Source organism: Choloepus didactylus, chromosome 4 (assembly GCF_015220235.1).
Source record: "Choloepus didactylus isolate mChoDid1 chromosome 4, mChoDid1.pri, whole genome shotgun sequence".
Taxonomy (NCBI): Eukaryota; Metazoa; Chordata; class Mammalia; order Pilosa; family Megalonychidae; genus Choloepus; species Choloepus didactylus.
The window spans coordinates 167,268,351-167,286,179 of NC_051310.1; the positions used below are offsets into that span (position 1 = coordinate 167,268,351).

Here is a 17,829-nt window from a genome sequence, read left to right on the forward strand (position 1 = left end):
CTCAGCATTTGTTTTCTGTGAAAATTTTAAGCTCTCTCTCAATTTTGAAGGAGAGCTTTGCTGCATGAAGAATTCTTGTCTGGCAGTTTTCTCTTTCAGAATTTTAAGTATGTCATACCACTGCCTTCTTGCCTCCATGGTGCCTGCTGAGTAGTCAGTACTTAGTCTTATGTTGTTTCCTTTGTATATGGTTAATTGCTTCTCTCTTGCTGCTTTCAGGACTTTCTCCTTCTCTTCAGCATTTGACAATCTCATCAGAATATATCTCAGAGTAGGTTTTTTTGGCTTTATTCTATTTGGAGTTTGCTGGGCATCTTTAATTTGCATATTTATGTCATTTAGAAGGGTTGGGAAGTTTTCCCCAACAATATCTTCAAATACTCTTCTTAGATCTTTACTCTTCTCTTCACCTTCTGGAACACTAATGATTCTTATATTTGTGCACTTCGTGTTGTCCACCATTTCCCTGAGATCCATTTCATAGTTTTCCATTTTTTTTTTTTTTACCATTTGTTCTTTTGTGCTTTTGTATTCCATCACTCTGTCCTCGAGTTTACTAATTCTTTCCTCTGCCTCTTCAATTCTGCCATTATGTGTCTCAAGAATAATTTTAATTTAATCAACAGTACCTTTTTTTCCCATAAGATCTGGTATTTTTTTTTTTTTATTTACTTTTGCAAATTCTTCTTTATGCTCCTCTAGGGTCTTCTTGATGTTCTTTATATCCTTAACCATGACATTGATGTTTGTGTATACTTCTTTGATTAATTGCTCCAAGTTCTGTGTATCCTCTGGCTTTTTAATTTGGACATTTGGGTTGCCCATATTGTCTGGTTTCTTCATATGCTTTATAATTTTCTGTTGTTGGCATTTGCTTATCTTGATAGGGTTCTTTTAGGATATGCAAGTTACTTGAACATTTATCTATAATTTGGCAGAGCTACAGCTTGGTGGAGTGCACTTTCCCTTTCCTACCAGCAGATGGTGCTCTTGAGCCATTTCTTACCCTCAAGCCAGTTCTCCCCCAACTTTGTCTATGCACTGATTGGGGTGACAATAAACAAGTGAGTAAGTCAGTAAGAATCATATATAGATTAGCTTAAATTTATGGCAATAGGGTCAGCTAAATGGCAAATTTGAAACATTCTCCTTGGCAGACTTGCCATGGTGGTGTTTTGAAAGCAACCATCGCCACTGTTGTCTCTGCTCTGCTCAGATAGTCTGGGGGAAAATCCATCCAACAGTGTGGGTCAGTGGCAAGGTCACTCAATGTCAGACCATGTGTGAAGCTATGGCTCTTAACATCTAAAGATGATTGGCCTGAAGTTTACATGGTGAATAACAATCTTTACCCAGGAAAGGTGTTGGCTGTAAGCTCAGGCCCCTGTGCTTTCCTTCCTTCTGGTTGATGAGGTGAGGGGCATTATCTTTTAGGCTTTACCATTTGCCTTCATTCTAGGAATAAAGGAAGTAGCTGTTGTTTTCGTTTTTTAATGCTATAGGGGAATCAAACTGGAGAAATGTCAGTTATAGGTGGTACTCTGATATTTCCAGATTTGTATGGAGACTATTCAGTACTACTTGCTTCAGAATGGTATGCGCATGTGTGTGTGTGAAAAAGAGAAAGAAAGAGAATGAGAGAGAGATGTACATGGTCACAATTATTAATCTAAGACCTTCCCCCTTTCTTTCTACCCGAGTCTGTTATAACAATAAAACTGACAAATTGAGTTAACGAAAGTTAACTTTTTGGACTCTCTCAAAATAAAAATGTCGTTAAAGCCTTTTTCTTTATCCTATCTTCACCATATCTCAAGTTTTAAATTGTTTGGTGCATGTCATTGTATTTAAGGGACTATTGACCAGGGCCTTCCTAATAAGATGATGGGCCCGTGAAAACTCATGCTATGTCCAGCCTGCTGTCTAGATACTCTTTTATATAGGAGAATTATGACTGGAAAAACTCCAAGAACAGCTTTGCTCAATGTACCAAAAGGACGAATGTCAAGAAAACTCTATGGTAAGGGAAAAGGTTCAGTTATTAGGAAGAGATTTCTGGAGTGATACATATTAATGAGTGAGGGGGCTTCTTTGGTGCTGGATGGTGGTAAAGTATGTGGCTAAAACTGCAGGTTCTGGAGCTATATTGCCTACATCCCACATCCCAGCTCTACTACTTACACCTATGTTACCTTGAGCCCCAGTTATCTGTGCCTCTGTCTCCTACTCTGCAAAATAGAGCTAATGTGTATCTACCATGTAGAGATGTTGGTGAAGATTAGACATGTTAAAATGTGTAAAGAGCTCAGAACAGTACCTGGCATGTAGTAAGTACTCAATAAATGTTAGCTCTTGTGGTTGTTATTGTTGTGGTGGTGGTGGTTATTATCACATGAGAGGAGGGGTCAGGCTCAGAAGCTGGTTGTATATTGATGACTTTGGCCTTTGGGGATCAAATGTCACTGCCATCTTTTCTCCTCCTACCTTCAGCCACCTTGGCCATTATGAACCTTCAGCTTCTTACACAACTCCTACCCTCAATGGTCAAGGCCACCCCTTCCCCTTTTTGGGACCTTTGATGATTACCCCAGATTCCTGTACCCTTCTTCTCTGTGAGACTCTGGGCCTTTTGCCTTGAACGATGATTCTTATGTTGTATTAAAATAATTCTCTTCTAATTATCCTAATGCCCAATAATTTTAGTTAATTCTCTTCTCTGACAACTTAGGAAGTTTATGGAGGGGAATTTATTCAATTAATGTGCATCCAGACAAATACAAACAACTTTTTAGTTTATAATATTGCCACACAACAGCCTGTGCTTATAAATGATGATTCCCATAGCACTCTTTAACCAGAGATAGGGTCATTACAATGTATTATGAGAAGAAAAGGCAAGACCTGCAACAGGTTTAAAATTTTCTCTCAAACTCCTGACTGCTAAAGAAGGAAAGATAAGAAAGTGTGTTGGAAATGTAGCAGCAGATTGGGATGACTTGTTGGGAGAGGAGCATTTAAGTTGAATCTTGAAGGCATTGGGAAGGAACGTATGAGATCCCAAAGATGATCCCTCTCTGAATAGGAGAGAGAGGATGAATCATCTAAACATCTCTGGCCTTGGCAGAGCTTCCATATCTGAGGCTCACAGATGTTAGCTGTCAGGAAAGTATTTAGAAACTGTTCAGGTCAAAGCCCTCGTTTTACAACTAGAAGCTGTCTCTCCAAGTTCAGAGGACTTCCTATTAGAATATCTTGTCTCCTGGTTATACCACATCTTGCAAGCTTGCCCCAAAAGGGCAGCAAGTACCTTTTTTCAAGATAAATACTGAAATGTTCCTAATGTTCCTTTATTTTTGTAACCCTGAGAGACTTTGAAACAGGTTTCCCTTCTCCTGTAAAAGTCTTCTCAACACTCCTCCTTTTCAGTCTCTAGGCTATATCCAGACTCCCTCATTCCCAGTGTTATTTGAAAGTCTGACGGCTTCAGACTGATCTCTTGTGAAGGTCCACTGTTTCCGAATTTGATGTATGTTTAGAGTTTCACAGTGGATTCTGAGACACAACCAATGCTGAGAACCTCTGAGACATACAACAGAATGAGGGGCTGGGGTGAAGAATGTTGAGTTCATTGCACTCTTGGGCTTCATGGTGTAGAAGACACAAAAGGACATCCCCTTACACACTGATGCTAGGTTATCTCATCCATACCCATGATTTCCTATATACATGTGCATTACTTTCTCTAACCCATATTTTGCATCAGAGTTCCAAGCTCAGACAACCAGCTACTTTATTAGACAATGCTACTATAATGAATTCAGAAAACGAGGTCATAATATCTAATACCTGTTCATTACCTTTCTGCAAACCATTTCTTCCTTCTGAATTTCTTATTCTTTGTTTCATGAAATGGTTCCTGCAACCAAAATAGAAAGCTGACAGTTCTCTTAGATTCTTATATCTTGGTCTTCTATCACATCTAACTGGTCCTGTCTATGCGACCTTCTAGCTCTCTCTCTAATCTGGCATTTTTCCCTCCAAGTCCTCTGATGCTGCATTAGGCCAGGCCCGCATCAACTTTTTCATGAAGTACTGTAACAGTCTTTTAAATGGCTTTTCTGTTCACAGCCTTATACCCCAACAATCCTTTCTCTACACTGCAGCCATAGTGAGTCTTTTGAGATGCCAATCCAGTTCTTACTCCCCTGCTTTAAAACTCCAATGACCACCCTATTGTCCTCAGGATAAAGTCCAAACTCAAGAGCATATGTAAGTGGCTTGGCTCCTGGCCAGATTCTCCAATCTCGTTTCTCAGTGTTACCCATTTGCCTCCAGAGCTTCATGCTTAGCTACTTAGAGTTCTCAGAATGAGCCCTGCTCTCTTGGACTTTATCTGTCAGGAAGGTTCTTCTTTGCTCCTCTCAGCCCCCTTTATTCTTTTTCAGAATCACTTGTACTTCTTATCTTTCAGGACTCAGCTTACTTGTAATTCCCTACAGGAAGCCCTCCTTGATGCTCCAAGACTGAGTTAAATACCTTTCCAGTGGGGTCCCAGAGTACCTGGGGATGATCCACAGCAGAAGTTCTCAGAGCATGGTCCAGGCACTTCTGATGGTTCCCAAGATCCTTCCAGGTGGTCAACCAGTTCAAACTATTTTCATATTAGTACTAAAAATATAAAGGAATTTTCCAGAGGCTGCGTGATATGTGGTATTGCAATAGATTAAATGTAGAAGTATAGATGAGGACCCAGCTGTCTTTCAGTAAATCAGAAATTAACAAGATTTGCATGCATGTAGAAGAAGGCCATCTTGTCCACTTTTTTTTTAAGAAACTTATTTTTCATGGCACGTGTTAGTTATGTCAGCATGTAATGGATTATTATTGTTATTTTAAAATGAATTAATACTCTGTCACACAGTGGATAGTACATTGGACTTCTAAAATGAATTAATAATTTTAAAAATTCCTAAAATTATAAATACTGATAGATATAACCCACAAAAACCAAAGCTCTTTGGGCCCTTAATAATTTTTAAGTGTCTAAAGGATTCCTGAGAGTAAATAAAAGTTTGGGAACTTCTGATCTACATGATCACATTGATCATGCTTTATACGTACTATGTTCTGAACTCTGTAAGAGAAGAATATGGGTCTTTTGTCTGTGAGTCTCAGGCTCTAATATAAAGTAGTAAGCGCTCAATAAATGTTTGTTGAATAAAGGACTTAATACATACACATGCATTTGTTCACACACACAGAGTTTGAACAAAAAAATGCAATTTAATTTTTATTTCAGTGGCCTAGTGCTATCCAATTGAGATAGTATACACAGTTGTTTAAACTAGTAGTACTTTGGCATTTTATATTATTTTTTAAAACTTGGGCTGTTCCTTTTCTGAGCTCCATAAATGTTGCCCAAATTATGTGTATTCAAACTTAAAAATAAACAGAGTTCTATACTTGAGGACACAATATTTGAGTTGTTGTTCTGACTCAGCTACCCACTGGTGATTATTAGTCAAGTACTTTACCTTGCTGAGCCTCAGTTTCCTTACCTGTAAAATGGACGGCATTGCTCTAGATGGATTCCAGGGGCCTCTTGAAGAATAGGTCTGTGTTTCTAATCTCCATGGGAACTCTTCTCCTTTCTTTTCTCCTTTCCTAGCAGATGCATGTAGATAATACTCTTTTCTGTCTTCTCAGCTCTAATGATGGCATGGTGCCTGAATTGTTACCCTTTACTGACTTGCTGCCCTACAGTTCTCCAGTCATTTAGTGTGATAAACTCTCCACATGGAATCCCAATTTCTTTTTCTAAAAATAGTAGCTTTGTTATTACCAAAGTACTGTGTGTTCCCTGGAGAAAATTTAGGATATTCAGATATGAACAACAACTTGACAATCACATGCAATTTTTTGCATAATCTTAGCATTCTACAAACACTCCCATCTAGCTACATTCATTCTTATTCCAGATATTTGATTTGCAAGGAGGTCTTACTAATCAGGAAAGTATTTAGAGCTAATCTAAACACAGGATTATAGCAACATTTTCAGCTTTGCACTTCAGTGTCAAGGAGCCAAGCCTTTTCATCAAATCTCTATGGACTTGTTCAGGAGATGTTGTTTATTAAAATTGATTGATTAGCCCAACATGTGGGGGGAGCCTTTGAGCTGCAGAAAAAAAGAGAGAAGGAGTGAGCAGCGAGAGAGGAGAAGAGAGAAGAGAAGAGGAAGGGGAAGGGAAGGGAAAGGAGTAGGGTACAAGGGAGGGGAGGGGTAGGAGAAGAGGGAAGAAAAGAAAAAGGCAAAAGATAAACAGATATTGATGTGGGGGGGGGAGAAAGGAAGGGAAGGAGGGAGAAAGGCAGGCAGGCAAACAGAAAAGCAGAAAGAAGGACAAAGAAAAGAAAAGAAAAGAAAAGAAAAGAAAAAGAGAACAGAGTTGAGGGAGAATTATCTAAAACAGAGGTGACCAATGAGAATAGTTTAAAAAACTTGGTTCAAGGGCTGGGGTTCTCCCAGAGGCTTTGAAAATAAAATTGGACTGTTGTGGGTGGTACCGTCCTATGCTTTTCTCTCTGTGCACCTTATGGGAATAAGTCTGGTTAGAAAGGCAGTATGATGTAGCAGTTCCAAGCTTGGGACAAAACTAGCTAATAGCTACTTAATAGTTTATGACCTTAAGTAAATTACAGAACTCCTCTGAGCCTCCATTTCTTTGCCTGCACGATGGAGAAAATTTGTAAAGATTAAATGACTACATACATGATTAGAAGACTAGCTGATTATAGTAAGCACCCAGGTGTTAAATATTGTTATTAGGAAAATTTTAAGGGGAAGGCAATTATTTATAAAACCACTAAATTATCATACTCCTAAATTCTGAGCATCTCAGATGGTCTCCTTTGGGACTTAAAAGCAGGTAAAGATGATCTGATATGCTCCTCCAATGCCCCTGGAGGGTTGGGTGTGCTTAAGGCAGTCTCACCTAGAGGAAGACAGCAAAATTTGGGAGCAGACTTCCTGGAAGAATTCTCAGCTTCAATCCTTAACATCTGTAAGAATCTGAGTTTGTCTGTGCTTCAGTTCCTTCCCCAATAAATTGAAGAGTTTGGGAATCTTATATTGTACAGTTGTTGTAAGGGTCAAATAAGTACCCTGTGCTCAATAAGTGTTCAATAAATATTAACGTATGTTAGTTCCAGTTTATTCCCAATTCCTTTATTCATACCTGTGTTTATTAGACTTGATCGTGTATATCCCACTCTTGTTTTGCCCTTAGAATCATTGATAATTTCTTTTCATAAACCAATAGGAAGCAACTGAACTCAAAGCCTCTAGATTTTTTGGACGAAACCCGTTCCAATTAGGATATTCATGGATCTTTCTGGGTTCTTCTTTTCCTAGTTGAAACTATTGTCAATAGTATTTGGAGAAATCAGCGATTCCACTCAATTTAGACTCTCTATGTGATACTGAGTTCAGAATATAGCTTCTCATCTAGTCAGTTTTCAGTAACACCATTCCATACCTTTTTTATTCTCCTCTTTCTCCCTGGCAGTCTTTTTACCTTTTATTCTGGGATAATTTTATCAGGAATATTTTTATATTCTAAAGCCATCCCATTCAACCTTTAGAAAAGAAGCTAAATATTTCATAAGGCATTTCAATATTTGAGTTTTGTGGCATCAAAGTGAATATTGCCTTAAACCACTTCATTTTCTCCTCAGTCCTTCTTCTAAGAGCACACACCATCTCTTCCCTCTGTCAATTACTTGAACCATGTTGGATTTTGTAGGTAGGAATGTGGGTAAATACAAGAAGTAGTCTGGAGTCCAAAGCAGTACATTTCACTCTCCAGCACTTTATTATGAGTTTCTGGGTCTTGGTGGCACATTAAGTACATAGATAGGTGGTTAGGAAAGGTAAACTGCATTTGAGTGCTAGTGTGCAAAAATACAAAATTGTCATTTCATATAGGAACTATGTGTATAGGAATTGTAAGCAAAAATGGAAGACGAAATATATATGTTGGCAGACCTACATATAAAATCTCAATGCATAATTTTGCTTCTAAATGGAGTTCTAATTTTACCAGTTTTCAGAGCCTGAATAACTGCTTTCCTGTGGGTTAGAGGAGTGTGATATCCTTTAGCTGTTACTCATTGGCAGCCCCACTGGCTCCAGAGAAAGAATGTGGCCTATTTTGAAAATTTATGTCAGATTACTCTTAAATTTGTGGCTGTCAACAGAGAAACGTGATCCTTTCCACATTCATTGTGGAGTAAGGGGGTGGTGGAATCCTCACTACCCTGCAGGTTCAGATGCTGCCCCCTCCCCGCTGCGCTTTCTCTCCCCCTCCCCCTCCCCCTCCCTCTGCCCCTCCCCTCCCCCTTCCCGCGCTGTCTCTCCCCGCTGGGCCCCTCCCCCCAGCACTGCCCCACCCCCACCCCGTGCAGCCTCATCTGATGACCTGAGGCTGAAGCCGTGACTCCCTTCCCTGCTATCCCGCAGAAGTTGGTGCAGTTGTCACTTTGTGGCTGTGTGCATCCTTTTCTCACCCATCCACCCTCAGCCCTAGTACAGTGTATTTAGTGGATAATCAAAAATGTTTGAATGAGGTAAAAGATGATATTGGAATTTATTAATTAAGGATAATTAAAAACTCATCTATCAAGCCCTTGTTTGATACCAAGCTTTAAAATCCGACCTGGACACTACTGTCCTCATCTTACACGTGAAGAAACTGAAGTTCAGAGAGGCGTTAAGTAGCTCATTTAGTGCATGCTGCTAGTAGGAGGTGGAGCCTGGAATGAAATTCAGTTTTGTCTGGTTCTAGCAACTAACTGTTCTCTTAACTTGATCCATGCTGGTTCATGATGAGCATTGCTGTTTTTTTTTCCTTTGGATATATTCTTCCCCACCTCCTCCAATTAATCCTTATTTATATGTTTTTCAACTTCTAATTTCTGCCAGGAACATAGACAAGTTCTTAGACCAGCTAGCCTTTTACAATTTCATGTGGCGCCCATGAGGCCCCCTGGATTCGGTACTGACTCCCCAACATTTCAGTCAGCATTGGGCTGGTCCCCTCACCTCTGTAGGTCTCACTCTTCTCATCTGTAAAATGGGAGTGACAATGGTACCCAACTCACAGGATCTTCTTGAGACTTCAGTGATCTATTGTATGTAAAATACTTAGGCCCTGGCTCATAGTGAGTGCTGTGTGAAGGCTACGTACTATTTTTTCCAGCTAGAGCTGTCCAGATGAGAGCATTCACTTAATCCTTTAATCTTAGAATACTCAGAAAGGGTTAAATACTTTTTAATGGCTTAACAGATTCAGCAGCAGAGGCTGAAAAACTCTTTTCGTAAATATAGTGAAAATAGTTCCTTCTTTTGATGCTTTTCAGCATGTCCCTGTCTGAAGGCAGCTAACTTGATATAGGCTGGGTCAGATATCACACTTGATTTTTCTGTTCGCCTAGAAATGTGAGCGCACACACACACCGGCACACAACGTCCCAACGACAAACTCCAAAAGGAAATGGGCAGTTCAGGGGGTTGGCTAACTGCCTTCTGAGAACGAGGGAACATTTCCTTTGTGATTAAACTGAGTCAGGCTCTTCTATAATCAAGGCACTGGTCGAATGGGTTCCTTCAAGCATGTAACTCCCTTAAAATTTAGGTTTAAATTTTCTATTAATTAGAAATGAACTTTATAGTAATCTTTGCTTCCTAAAAAGAAAAAAAAAATGTATATTGCTTTTAAAGCATGTTCCCTCATCACAAATCCCTTTTCAGAAAAATGTGAAGGAGGAAGAACTTAGAGCGTAAGTGATTTTACCTCAGTGCCAAAGCAATAGGACTGGGAAGACATGTTTCTCCTTCACCTGGTATGAAAGGGTGTCTCTGTAAATGCTGTTTCCAGGGGGCAGTGTGGTGCCATGGGAGAACCAGATTATGGAGTGAGATTGTAACCAAGGAGTTAGGATTTAAGTTATGATTATGATTACTGAATCATTATATGCATATTCCTTTTTTGCTTTCTCATGTATTAGAGTAGACAGAGGGAAATACCTGAAATCTCCAAACTGTAATCCAACTGCCTTGATTTCTGATAATGATTATATAGCTTTTATCTTGTGCCCTGGTGATTGTAAAAAGTTTGTGAGTGACTCTTATTTGTACCCATTTTATCCAATTTTTCAACTTTGGAGTCTTGTGATCACTAAAGACAGCCCCTAATGTTTATTAATGAAGGGCCTTGGGTCAGTCCAGTACTAACACACTCCAAATCCAAAGTTATCTTGATAACCGAAACTGGGTCTATCCAAAATGGGCCCATCTGACATGTGCAGTAGCTTAGATTGTAACCTACAAGTGACCTATACCTCATTAGAATACTAAAAATCATGCCCGTCATCATATTAAAGCCACCATTTTCCTACATACGTTCTGTGACTAAGCAAGTAATAGATCTGCGCATGCTCAGTAATTATATCACATCTGATTACATCATCTGGATCCATTGTGCTCATTATCCTAAAACCTTTCCAATCTTTTGATACCATAAAACTATCAGAATTACTGCAGTTCAGAGAGACAGATTTTTGGGCTTCATGCCTAGCAATAAACTCTTTCTCTCTTTGAAACCCTGCGTCATTTGAATTGGTCATTTAAGCGCATTGGGCAGAGAATCCACAGCCTTTGTCCAATATCAAGATCCGGTTTCAAATACGATTCTGCCACTGCGCAAGTCACTCACCTTCTCTGAACCCTCAGTTTGCTCATCTGTCAGATGGCCATAATCAGCCCACCTCATGGAGTTGTGGTAACAGCACAGAGTATACTTCCTGTTATTCACTCCCCTTTTCTTCTTTTAGAGAAATAGTTTTCAATTTAATTTTGGCTTAGAAGTCACACAATCCTAAAACAATTTAGCCCTCAACATTCAACTTCAAAAGGCAGAGACCATATCTTATTTCCCACTATACCGCTGCCTTCTGGCCCTATATATAGGACAAGGAAGGTCCTCCTTATTACCCCTGCAATGCAAGACAGCCTTGTTAGAGGCAACGGTAATCACACCAAAGGTTTATATTTAACCAAACAAGGCTTATTGTAGGAAGATAAATAAGTAGGAAAATTAAAGAATTAATGAGTATTCTTATCCTGTCGTGAGAGAGTAGCTATTTGCAAGATTTGACTGTAACTGCTCCTTGCAAATATAATCTTCAACTAGAGGTTAGCCAGCTGAAGGCTGTAGCAATTTTTTTTCACAAACCAGTAAGTGTACATTTGCATGCTCAAAGTATTGCCTCTCCAGTCTTTAAAGAGATTGATGCTTTGCAAAGTTTAAAAGAAAGGTTTTTAAAAAGCACCTCATTAAGGAATTTTCAAAATGCAAATTATTTGAAGTGAGAAGAGTGTTGCCAAATGGTGTTAGTGGGCAAACCTCTGCAGTTCCACTTCCTCCCCAGTTTGAGGACCAGGATTCCCTCTGAGGGTTGAGTCCTGCCCTGGCTCCATTCATGTGGAGCCTGAATCAAATATAAGTGCAACAAAGGATCCAACCAGAAGGATACAAGCCTTGAGGGGGCGGCCTGTGGGGTCTGTGATCCCCTTCATTATGCCTCTGGGAGGTAGGGAAGTGCACTTGAAAAGGGGAGGAAAGGGACAACAAGGAAATGGGTGTTAGAAAATGACAGGAAAGAGACTGAACAGATACATTGGCATGAGTTTGAACAACGGCGGCTGAAATATGACCTTTCAAAGGTTTGTAGTTCAGCCTGTAGCAGTGAGTTGAATGCGTGTAAAATGTGTTTATGTAACACAATGAAGCGTTGTGTCATGAAGAAGACCTGACTTTTTTTATAGTCATCTTTGACTCTCCAGGTAAGTAAGTGTGAACTCAGAATATTAGAGAAACATACATAGATAGGTCAAATACTAAGAATGTAAACAAATTCGGGTTCGTGATACAGGCAGAACATGTGTCACAAGATAATCCAGGAGAGTGTCCCAACTATTGTAAAAAATCTTTCTAATGATTAAAATTACTTGAATTGAGCAGACCAGTGCTTAGACAGACATTCTTCATGTTATGTGGAAATTTTCGTGCAATGGTATTCATCTTTGTATTCCCAGTAATGTCTGCAGTGTATGTACTTTGTACATAGTAGGCACTTAAGAAAGACTTGTTGAATGAATGAATGAATGAATGATCAATATTTATTGTACTAGGCTTTGACTTGTGTTACAAAATAAATAGCTTTTTTTATTTTCCCCATTTTCCTACATTATTACTTATGTTGGCCTCATTTGCCTTCATTCACACCACAAAGGCTGGAGCAGAGCTTCTGAAAATGAACATCAAATGCTGGATGTATGTGTCCAAATGTGAATACTCCTGCACATCTCCATTTGTCTGTGTATTGAGTGGCATTTATTTGGCCTTTCTAAGAAGAGCCACCCATAATATGGGGACTGTACACTATATACTGGACATGGAACACTGGGTTCTGCAAACAGATAAAGGGCTGACAGCAGATTATCAGAAGAAACAACAGATGACAGAAGTATCAGGAACTGAATGGACTCCAGTCTCCCTTGCTTTCAGGATTTCTTTATATTTTTTATGTTCTTGTGGCTACAAATAGAAGGAGGAGAGGAGTTAGAAAGCCAAGATCTCTCTAAGAGGGAGGGGTGCTCATCTTTTTATTACAAGTCAGAAACACAGGGATTTCTCAGGTTTCTATTTCAGTTACTGAAACTGTCCCTTTATTGCACTGGCAAGAAAAGAGTTGGGAAAATGGGCAAGACATGAAAATTGGTGAAGATGGGATATAATTCAGAGGAACCCCAGAGCAAAGCCTTGAAAGGGCCTCTGTTTCCTCTACATCATACAGCCTTGGTTTTCCTGTCTGTCTGGTCTATGCAGAGATATAGCCCAGAAAGATTCAATCATGTCCCATGGGTTTTGCCTAAATCTGCATCTCACGGATTTCAGCTAACCAAGTAATCATGATTCTGTTAGGAAATCTGACACACATTGTTCAATATTCTTCCGCTAAGACAAACCTTTAAGTTGCCCGTATATTCACATATATGCACGTTGTTTTGTTTGTTATGTGGAAGGAGAGAGAATGATGAATATAACTAGTTGCGTTTCACATAAAATCTTTTACTCTTCATCTTTTTGGATTTAACCAGTTGTTTATAAAATCATTTGCTTCCTGACTTAGTTTTCTCCCCCAAACCAATTTATATATTCAGATATAAAAACCCAAGTCCATATTGAATAGTAAAAACAATTTAACATTATAACTACTATAAAATACTATTATTGTCCCACAATTATCAACCATATAGACTCTGCTATTCTGATTGGGTTCCATAGGTGATAGACAATACTTCTGTAAGTCCATTCAGTCAGTAAAGGGTCTTGATTCTTTACAAGAATTTAACTATATGAGTATCAAGAATTAGGACTTGAGTTATTTATCCTCATAAATTTACAGTACACATATATAGAGGTTTATGGTAAAGATCAAGTCAGATAAAAATTTGTGAAGTATTCTGAGTCCTAGGAAGCGTACTAGAAAGAGGGATTTAGGGGATGATGTTTTGAACAGATGGGAAACGCCTGAAAAGATTGTGTTTGCATGTGGGTTACTTCATTGTTAAAGAGTCCAGCACTGGGGAGGGAATGAAAAGCAAAGTAACTCTCAAATTTATGGGAATGCAGGTAAGAAAAGGAGAAAGAACAGACAAACTGATACCCTAAATATATGAAAAAGGACAAAAGGAACTAGTTGGCATGAGCTCCTAACATTTAAAACAAGGAGTAATATGAGAAATTAGAAAAGGGTGATTTGGGTAGGTCATCAGAAAATGCATTTGATAAGGGAATGCACTGTGTGAAATTCACAAAGCTTCCCCACTAGCCACATTTTCACCTCACCTGGAAGGAACTCTTCTGCATAATGGCCCAGGAAGTCTCAGTGATGTCATTGGTTTCTGATAGGAGACCAGGACTTGAGGCATGTTAAATTATCCCATAATTCCCAGCTCAGCTGATTAAAATTCCACCTGTTTCTAATCAAGCTGTCTCCAAGATGATATTTTTCATTGGCTTTACTAAAACTAACTGATTATATCAGAATATCAAAAAGATAATAAATGGGAAATTTTACATTGCTTTCTGAAAGCTAGTTATCCTGTGCATCCCTGGGTGTGATCATCCTCTGAGACTTGGCCCAGTATGAATATTTTAAACAGGGAAAGCTTTTTGTAGCATTTATGAACATGGGAAAACAGGATATGCCACAACATGGCACTACAGACTTAGCCCCATGCAGGTTGAAAACACACCAGACATGGCAGGATATTGTCATCTGCTGTGGGTCTCCTGCTCTAGCTCCCTTTAGCGAAAAAGGACCTTGTTTCTGAGTGTATTTGTCTGTCGCTCACTTTACCACCCTCTGAAATCCCATTTTCTCTTTTTCTGATGATCATTTTGAGGCATACTAATTGCTCTGAATTAAAAAGGCTATGAATCTTAAAATATTATCTAGGAGAAACCTTAATAACGAAACCTAGCTTCTGATAAGCATGCTAAAGAAAATGAATTTTCACTTATTCTCCCTTCAGTCTCAGAGCATCCTCAGTTAAGCATTAAAAATATTAATCAAAATGCAGGTCTGAAGAATGGTAAGTTAAATAAGAAAATAACATCCCAAGCCATCTTTGAGTATAAATGTGGAAGCCTGCCCTTGTTCCTTATGACCTCGAGGTGGTGCTGTTTACCTACATACGGAAAGCAGGAACCCAGCCCCTTTCCTTCCCTTAAGTTCATAGCTGGACTTGCATTTTTTTTTTTTTTCCAAAATATTTTCAGTTTCTACAGATGTGTTCTTTTAAATGGTCCATAAAATTTTACAACTGCTATTTGAAAAATTGTAAGATTATTGTCATTTGTGCTTTCTAGCCAGGAATATTTCTTTATGTCCAGGACATACACAGAGGTGGGGCTTTGCATTTGTTCGTTGACCCCACCTCCTGTACCCTTTCTTGCTTCTTAGCACCCAGACTTAGTCACAGATGTTTGGGCTATCAACAAAACTCGGCCAAGTACTTTTAAACATTTACATGATTTAAAAATAGATTTCTAGTTCAGCTAAGGCAACTCAGCTCCATAGGCTCCTGAGTAAAGAACACCAACTTTACAGGAAGAATTCCATCCCCAAAGCCAACGTGTGTTCTCAGCATACCTGACCTGATTTATTGGCAAGGAAGTGCTTGTCAGACGCCAGAAATGTTTTGATGTTTTGAGGTCACCTTTACAGTGACACCCTGCGATCCAATCCAGATTCCTCAGAAAAGTGTTCCTGGGGAAAAAAAACTGAGGGGGAGTCATTGATGATTTCTTTCCATTTTGACAGACGTCAATGCCCAGTATAGTGGAAATTCCATTCTCCAGCGAGGATGGAACTAGGATGGGAGTGCGATAGTACTGGTTTCACCATCTGTGTCTGGAAGTTTGGCATTTTTAAGATGGTTTTTTAAAAAATAACCAACTAACATGCCTTTTTTGTCATTTTCCCCCCTTTTCTTTTCTCTCACAAGGGGTTTGTAAACAAGCTGGATGAATTTATTCAATGGTTAAATGAAGCCATGGAAACTACTGAGAATTGGACTCCCCCTAAAGCAGAGATGGATGCCCTAAAACTGTACCTGGAAACACACTTGGTAGGCAAAACTGTGCTGTTCTTGCTATCAGTAATTGGAGGGTTTAAATGTGTGGCTTGTCTGTCTATGGAGAATATCAATTTTATTTATCAGAGGTCATTATATGTTAATGAAACCAAACTTTCATGGGATAAACTTCAGAAGCTGAGAACTTTGAGGCATTTCAGTAATTCTATGAAAGTCAGATCCTCCATGTTTCAAACTATTTTTTCAAAGCTTATTTCTGGGAAGGTAAGTAATTATTTTTTAAAAAGTATCCTAGAAAACTTTATTAGAACTTGCTCTCTAAAGTCACAGTGGAAGGGTTTCTTCTTAAAATAAATAGTTAAATGAAAGAGATCATTTCAATGACCATTCCAAGCTTTCTAGAATTCTTGTAAAATTAATGAACCTCTCATTATCAAGAGGGTCTACTTTATCTGTTCTACACTGGGTTATTTTAATAAAATATTTAAAATGATGATCTCCATCATTTTTGCTGCCATGTGAGTTTTTCAGCATATAATTAATCCAACTGTCATTACACTCATCCCTGTGCACAGGGAAAACCAAGGAGGGGAAGTGGAAAACACTTGGATGAATATGCTTCTGAATATGTTAAAAGCAAGAATTATAGACTGGGGGACATTTGATGAACCTCTTGAGGTTTTTACTGAATGTTTCAAATGGCCGATATCAATTACGAAGGGGTGGAAACCAAGTAGTGGAGTGTGATAAAGCATGAAGAAGAAGCACGTTGTCATAGGAAATGAAAATTCAAGCTTTAAGGATCTCATCTTTATTCCTTTCATTGATAGCATAAAATTGACAAAGGCAATGAACATGAATCCTTGGGTACCCAACTGTGGGGTTGATTTTCTGCCCATCTTACACACTCAGAATTTGGTTTAAGTAAACATTGTGGGAATCCTACATGTACATGAGTTCACAGGATTCCAGGCTCTTTCCTGTGATATTAAGAGAAAGAGAGAAAGAAAGAGGGAGAGAGAAAAAGGGAGAGGGAGACAGATTAGAAGGAGAGAAGAGAGAGAGAGAGGGAGAGAATGTTTTGGCTTTGGGGTTTTGTTTTTTGAATTGTATTTTGTATTACTGAAAAAAACAAAACAAACAAAAATAAAATCACAGCCTCAAAATCCTGTTGCTACATGCAGATAGCCTTGTGGATGATAATGACAAAACAGTGTGGTGGTACAGGGCGGGTGTGAGTGTATGGCTTTCCTTTTTAGAAACCTGGGTTGATGGTATGTAAAAATGCCAGTGACCCTCACCACCTTTCTTGTATGTAGATTTTTAAATACTGCCCTTAGAACTCAATTCCCTGTTGAGTAGTCTTGATTTTTTTTAAAAGAGGGCATTTCACAATAGCAAGATAAAGATATTCAGTGCTTTATAATGTAAATTGTATTAATTAGAATGTCAACTTTTCACTGGCATTGTTCTGACAGAAATTCTAATCTGTGTTTAAACAGGAGTATATGAACTTTATTTCACATTAAGTGCACTGTCTTAATTTCTCTTGACTTAATATTTTATGGAAAACACACATTAGTTTTTGAGGTCCCAGAGGGCATGAGGGTATAAAGAGCCCTTTAACGCTAGGTTATCTTTTGAAATACTATAGGCTTGGAGAGTATGAACCAAGGTCTCTCTTCTTTTTGGCCCCTTTGTAACCATTGGGTACTCTGGCTTTCAAATCCATATTCGAGTTCCTCACTAGGAATCCTTGTGTTGGCCTCTTGCCTTATTCTAGCTCCATGCCATCTACTAGAACTTTCTGTGATGATGAACTGTTCTATATTTGCATTGTCTAATATGGGAGTCACTAGTCACATGTACCTAGTGAGCACTTGAAACGTGGGTAGTGCAACTGAAGAAATGAATTTTTAATTTTATTTAATTTTAATTAACTTACATTTAAATTTAAATTGTGACACCTGGCTAGTGCCTACTGCATTGGGCGATGCATTTCTAGGCTAATACACTGCATAACTCTATTGCTGACCATAATGAACTCCAGGTATCCTTATCTGCCTCATAAGGCCATTCTCACCCAAAATGTGGAAATCATTA

General features: G+C 38.7%; 1 protein-coding gene across 3 annotated transcripts in view; it reads left to right on the top strand.

The window, feature by feature from the left end:
- AKAP6 (A-kinase anchoring protein 6) overlaps positions 1 to 17,829 on the top strand; it is a 532,325-nt gene that overhangs the window by 269,097 nt on the left and 245,399 nt on the right. For all 3 annotated transcript variants that reach the window (XM_037834775.1, XM_037834777.1, XM_037834776.1), the window contains one exon: positions 15,637 to 15,759. In XM_037834775.1, the coding sequence (XP_037690703.1) occupies positions 15,637 to 15,759 (123 nt within the window). The remainder of the gene's footprint in view (positions 1 to 15,636; positions 15,760 to 17,829) is intronic.